Source organism: Trachemys scripta, chromosome 6 (assembly GCF_013100865.1).
Source record: "Trachemys scripta elegans isolate TJP31775 chromosome 6, CAS_Tse_1.0, whole genome shotgun sequence".
Classification (NCBI taxonomy): Eukaryota; Metazoa; Chordata; order Testudines; family Emydidae; genus Trachemys; species Trachemys scripta.
In genome coordinates this window covers 47,886,967-47,893,090 of record NC_048303.1, presented here as the reverse complement: position 1 = coordinate 47,893,090, position 6,124 = coordinate 47,886,967, and the positions used below count along the sequence as shown (strand labels likewise).

The 6,124-nt window shown below is 46.3% G+C and overlaps 1 protein-coding gene across 1 annotated transcript in view; it reads left to right on the top strand.

Moving 5' to 3' along the window:
- The window catches only part of ACOT12 (acyl-CoA thioesterase 12), a 45,620-nt gene extending 41,603 nt beyond the window's left edge, over positions 1–4,017 (top strand). Inside the window, exons 13-15 of the mRNA XM_034774629.1 lie at positions 1,465–1,593; positions 2,073–2,199; positions 2,797–4,017. Coding sequence (XP_034630520.1) covers positions 1,465–1,593; positions 2,073–2,199; positions 2,797–2,946 — 406 coding nt within the window. The 3' untranslated portion in view covers positions 2,947–4,017. The remainder of the gene's footprint in view (positions 1–1,464; positions 1,594–2,072; positions 2,200–2,796) is intronic.
- Positions 4,018–6,124: the final 2,107 nt, after the last annotated feature.

The window sequence follows — 6,124 nt, the reverse complement described above, 5'->3', positions numbered from 1 at the left end:
CCCCCCCCCCCCCCCCCCCCCCCCCCCCCCCCCCCCCCCGTGGCTTCCCTGCCGTTTTCTGCAGGGAAGCACAGGAATTCTGCGGGGAGGGGGGCATTTTCTGTGCAGTCATGCAGGATTCCCCTCCAGGAGTGAGGATTATGTTTTTATGTTGAAAGAAAGGTCAATCACTAAGGTAAGTGGCTAGTGGCTCTAAGAAGAGAACAAGTAAGGATACCCTGGCAGGCGGCTATTCCTAAACAGTGCATTCAACAACTTTGAATAAAAACTAGTACAGATGCTTTAGGATGAGAGTAAAAAATTTTGAGCTACTGGAGGACTACAACATCTCATCCAAATTCATGCAAAAACATCAAAGAGAATGTTCCAAAATGCTCTGTCACATGCTCTTTCTGCCTCTAAAAAGACTGAAATAGATTCAAGTTTTGCGTGTCTGGAGGCCCACAGAGCTGCAGGGACATAGCAGGCGGCATTGCAGGCACAGCAGCTGTTTTTTTAGAAAGCCAGTTTAATTTTGGCCCACAAGTTTCAGGAGACAATGTTCTAGTCTTGCATGCAGTCTTTCAGCCAGTGTTTTAAAATCCTCATTAATCAGGGAACTAGAGCTGTAAGGGGACCACGCCCCTGGGTCTTTGCCTTTCCCAGGTATGTTAAGATAGGGCAGGTGGCAAGATGGGTGATGTAAATATCTTTTTTATTGGCCCAGCTTCTGTTGGTGAGAGGGAGAGACAAGCTTTTGAGCTTACACAGAGCTCTTTTTCAGGGCTGGGAAATGTCGTCAGAGTGTCACAGCTAAATACAAGGTGGAACAGATTGTTTAGCATCAGTAGTTAACACACATTTCAAGGGACCAGTCAAGGTAAAGTGGCCTGTGAACACCCCTCCAGCCATAGGGGCAAAAGGAAAATGGGGGAGAAAGGCAACTGGGGGGGGGGGGGAGAAGGAGGGGGGAAGGTTGTGGGTTATAGATTGTTGTAATCAGCCATAAATCCAGTGATACAGGGGAACAGTTAGATACTTAGAAAATAGCCCCGAATGCAGTTTGATGCTTTCCCAAAGAGGAACTGACAATATGTGAGAGAGTTGCTTGTACTGCTTTGCTCCAACACCAGCTGGTCCTGGAGCTTTATTTGATTTTTTTTTTAAGAGCGTGGGGGGCAGAGCCATAGGTGAGGCGTTGTAAAGAAAAAGGCTCTTTCACTTCGTTTCATCACACCCCCATTCTTTGAGAACTTGCTGTTGGGCCCCCTTTTGCAGAAAAGTAACATTATTTGTGGCACAAGCCCAACTGAACTGCAAATTAGTTTCCAGCCTAGTTTTAACATGCAAACATCCAAAGAAAAACTGAACAGCCTACATTAAAATGGTAAGGTGTTCTTTCTGATGCAGTGTTTTTTAAGAGAGCTTATTACACACTTCAGGTGCTGAACTGTCCTGACTATGGCATATTAAATGTACTTGCAGAACTTGTGAGGTCGTAGACAATGTGAATGAAGATGAGAAGATATATCACATTACATCGCCATCAGTGAATGGAGATAAATCCAAAGATTTTGTAGTTCTTGTGTCTCGAAGACAGCCCTGTAAGACTGGGTGAGTAAGTGAATTTCAAGTTTAGCTGGTGCAAAACCTTTGGAGCTATAACTCTTTATTACCATGCATATCTAGAAGACAGGTCCGAGAATAATAAATGTAGTAAAGATATTATTGCAGACCATAAGAATTGGATAGACTACTGTTTTGGACCATCAGCTTTATGATCTTCACCTGGCACTGTTTGTCAGTGATCTTAATGAGCAATTTGAGGATTCACTGCAACCCCCTTTGCATACACCGGCTGGTTAGACACAATAGGGGCATGCACTCCCTCTTATAAGCTTGCCACTCCAAACCACACTTAGGGCTCTCATTTCTTACATGGGCCAGCTGTGGTTGAAACTTTAATTTGTTTAATGTTTTCATAGAAAATATGTCATAATTATTTATATGGTTTAAAGACAGTAAACTACATTTAATATAATTCAAGTTACTCATACGTACTTTTTTACAGCTTGTTTTTTTTTTCCCTACAGTGACCCTTACATAATAGCTGTGAGGTCAGTTACCCTGACATCTGTGCCACCTTCTCCAACCTATTGCAGAAGTGAAATCCTATGTGCAGGATTCCTGATCCATAGTGATGGCAACAACTCCTGTACGGTAAGCAGCTTTACAAGTCACAATGGTATCTGCTGTCCCTCCAGTATTACACGTGCATCATCTCATTGAAGTGCACTGTCTGAAACAGACCAGTGACACAATGGCAGGAATCACTTTATTCCCAAATTTGCTTAAACACTGGAATTCCTGTGGATATTAAGATGTTAAATTATAAGCATTACACTGACTTTGAGAGTAAGGAACGTGCGTGTTCACTTTGAAGGGAAGGTTACTATATAAGAACATGTATTATGAAAATGTTTGGGTACTCTAACTGGTCTAAAGTGCCTTTCTTCAGCCAACATTTGTGTTTCTAAAACAAAGGTATTTAACGAGTTAGAGATGATGGAACAAATTCTGCTCGCTGCTACGCTGCTGTATACATTTAGCACATGCTTGAGCAGTTAGCTGATGTGGAGACATTAAGATCACGAACATACTTTTTAAAAGGTGATTATTTTCTAGTTAATATTGCCTTCATAGTGCTTTTATTTTTGTATTAAAATCCTCTCAGGGACTGATGCTGATATAGATTCTGAGAAAATGGCCTTCATGTTCCTCAAGTTTTGAGTTTTTCATTTTTAATTTGTTACCCAGGTGTCTTACTTTAACCAAGTTACCTCTGGTGTTCTGCCTTACCTTGCTGCAAATCTCACTGGCTCATCAAAATCCATTGAGGACACCGCTTCTGCATGCATCAGGTTCTTGGAGATGGACAGTAGCAAGATTTACAGTATTTTGTTTTAAGTAAAGTATCAGGGGAGCTCTAAAGATTATCATAAAACATTAAGTGCTGCAGGCAAACATGAGGATTCTCAATATCTATATCATCTACTACAGTAGTTCTCAACCAGGAGTCTGGGGCCGCCAGCAAATTTTAGTGGGGGGCCGCCAAGCAGGGCCAACATTAAACTCACTGGGGCACAGGGCAGAAAGCCAAAGCCCCACCATACAGGGCTGAAGCGTGGGGCCCCGCCATCCGAGGCTGAAGCCAAAGCCCAAGCAACTTAGCTTTGCACGGCCCTAGGCAACTGCCCTGCTTGCTACCACCTAATACCAGCCCTGGTTTTATATGCAGAAAACCAGTTGTGGCACAGGTGGGCGGTGGAGTTTTTATAGCATGTTGCGGGGGGGGGTGGCTCAGAAAGAAAAAGGTTAAGAACCCCAATCTACCAGACTGAAATATTTACTTTACGCCACACACCTCATTTCAGCCCTGATCCTGAGAGAATCTGAGCACTCACAATTCCCACTGATTTAGGAATTGATTGATTCATATTTTTAATTTTAAATAGAATGGAGACAATTTCTTATTTATACCACTCACTTGAATTTGGTGGAGTTGCCCAGGCATAAATGAGGACATAGTTTCTATTACAAACACTTCTAAACTCAGTTCTAAAAATCTGCTCTGGGCTATAGCAATAATAATGAAGCTTTCATCCTTTGTAAAGTGCTGTGAGGTCTACCGCTGACAAGTGCCAGGGAAGCGCTAGGTATTAATATTATAGCTTTGAAAAAATATAGACCAATAAATAATAACGATGAATAAACTATTTTGGCCATGTTAAATTATAGACAAAGGAATGATGGTTTCAGCAGCTTTTTGTTCTAAACTGCTTTGAAATTAAAAAAATGGAATACTGCTGGCAGTTAGTCCTTAGTCTGAATCAATACCGTTGAATGGATTTAAAGAATAAAAGTTCAGGAATCATGTTGGTGCACCTCAGGATTGCATTAGAGCAGAGGTGGGCAAACTACGGCCCATGGGCTACATCCGGACCGCAGGACCCTCCTACCTGGCCTGGGAGGCTAGCCCCCCCCTCACACAGCCTCAGCTCACTGCGCCACCAGCGCAATGCTCCGGGTGGTGGGGCTGCGAACTCCTGGGGCAGCGCAGCTGCAGAGCCTGGCCTGACCCAGTGCTCTGTGCTGCGCAGTGGCGTGGCTGGATCCAGCCGGATGGCACGGGTGCCTGTCCTGGTGTTCTGGGCAGTGCAGCTGTAGCACCGCCAGCCACCAATGCTCCAGGCAGCACAGTAAGGAGGCAGGAAGCGGGGGGGGGGGGGGGGGGGNGCACGGGTGCCTGTCCTGGTGTTCTGGGCAGTGCAGCTGTAGCACCGCCAGCCACCAATGCTCCAGGCAGCACAGTAAGGAGGCAGGAAGCGGGGGGGGGGGGTTGGATAGAGGGCAGGGGAGTTCAGAGTGGTGGTGGTCAGGGGGTGGGGAACAGGGTCTTTGAATGGGGTTGGGGTCCCGGGGGGCAGTCAGGAAGGAGTGGGGGGTTGGATGGGTCGGCAGGGGGCAGTCAGGGGCAGGGATTACGGGGATGGTCAGGGGACAGGGGTGGGTGGGTGCATGTGGATGAGGCAAGGGTTCCGGAGGAGCCATCAGGGAATATGGGTGGTTGGATGGGGCAGGAGTCGCAGGGGGGGGTTGGGCCATGCCTGGCTGTTTGGGGAGGCACAGCCTCCCCTAACTGGCCCTCCATACAATTTCAGAAACCTGATGCAGCCCTCAGGCCAATAAGTTTGCCCGCCCCTACATTAGAAGCTTATGCTTCGGTGCATTCAGACCTGAGCGGTTAATACCCTATCCGGCGCCCACTGAAGTCAACGGAAAGACTCCCATTGATTTCAACTAGAGCTAGATTAAGCCCTCAGAAAACAGGGAATAGTTACTGGTACCTCTGTCCCCAGCTCCTCTGTTGCAGGTAGCAGAGATGGGAGGGCAGGGGGAATACAAGGGAGCTGGTTACTGCTCCATGATCTTCATCCCAGCTTTATGCCCTGAGCAGTTTAGAGCAGCCATGGGGCTGTCTGGCAAGTCTCCTAAGGAGCTGTCCAGCAGCTTGGACTAGCCAGAACACACAGTACTTGAGCCACACCCCCTCCCCAGCCCCTATGTTGACAGCTGTAGGAGCATCTGGCATAGGTATCAGCTACATCAGCTCTGGTCCTGATGGGATCTTCTCCCTGCTGGGAAAATCCCCATCTTCACAAATGCAACCAGTTTCCACCCCATTTTGCACTATGGAACAGGAGCTAGGATCTGGTCTCCTAACACTAATTCAGAATACTTTACACTCAAGTAGACTCCTTTAGGTCTCTTTATAGCCACTCCACATGAGAGACACATTTTCCAAAGTCACCCAGGCCCAGCTCCTCAAAAGTATTTATGCACCTAACTCACTAGCCTTGAGAATATGGGCCCAGTGACTTTTGAAAAATCAGACTGAGAAGCCCTCAAAAAATGTTACTCTTAGGCTCATTCTCAGTCATTTGGGTGGTTTTATCTCTACCCCCCCAACCCATCATACACACACAGCTGTTACACTAATTTGCACCCCCTTGCACAGTGATAGAAGATGTAAGGAGTCTACCTGAGTGCAAGGCACCACTATAGCACCTAGCTGTGGGTAGTTGTCTATAAATGACCTGTGGGTAGCAAAAACATGGTTGGGAAATCTCACAGAACTGGGAGGAAACTTGCGGGGAAGAGGAAGGGACCAACCCCCTTTCCCCCCCAAATCCCACGTGAACCACACCAAAGGGCTTCTTTAATGTCAAAATGTGGCTCTAAGTGTTGAGTCAAAGCTGTGTCCCAGAAACCCTTTGCACTGACTATACAAAAGCCAAAAAGGCCCAGCAACTTGTGACTCCCAGTCCAGTCTAGGTACCCTGAATCTCAGGCAGAGAACCTACAAAATCTAGTCTTTAGGGGTTCTTTAGTTCTTGCATAGATGTTTCCCATTGATACTGTCAGCTTGCTCCACAACTGCCTACGCATTTGGTGACTTCACACACCAGTCACTACTGCCTTAAGCAGAGAGGAATTGTTCCAACTTACATCAGAAGTGAAATAGATCCGTAAACATCCAGTAGTGCTTCCTGTAGGTTACCGTTACACTATCCACTTTCTTACT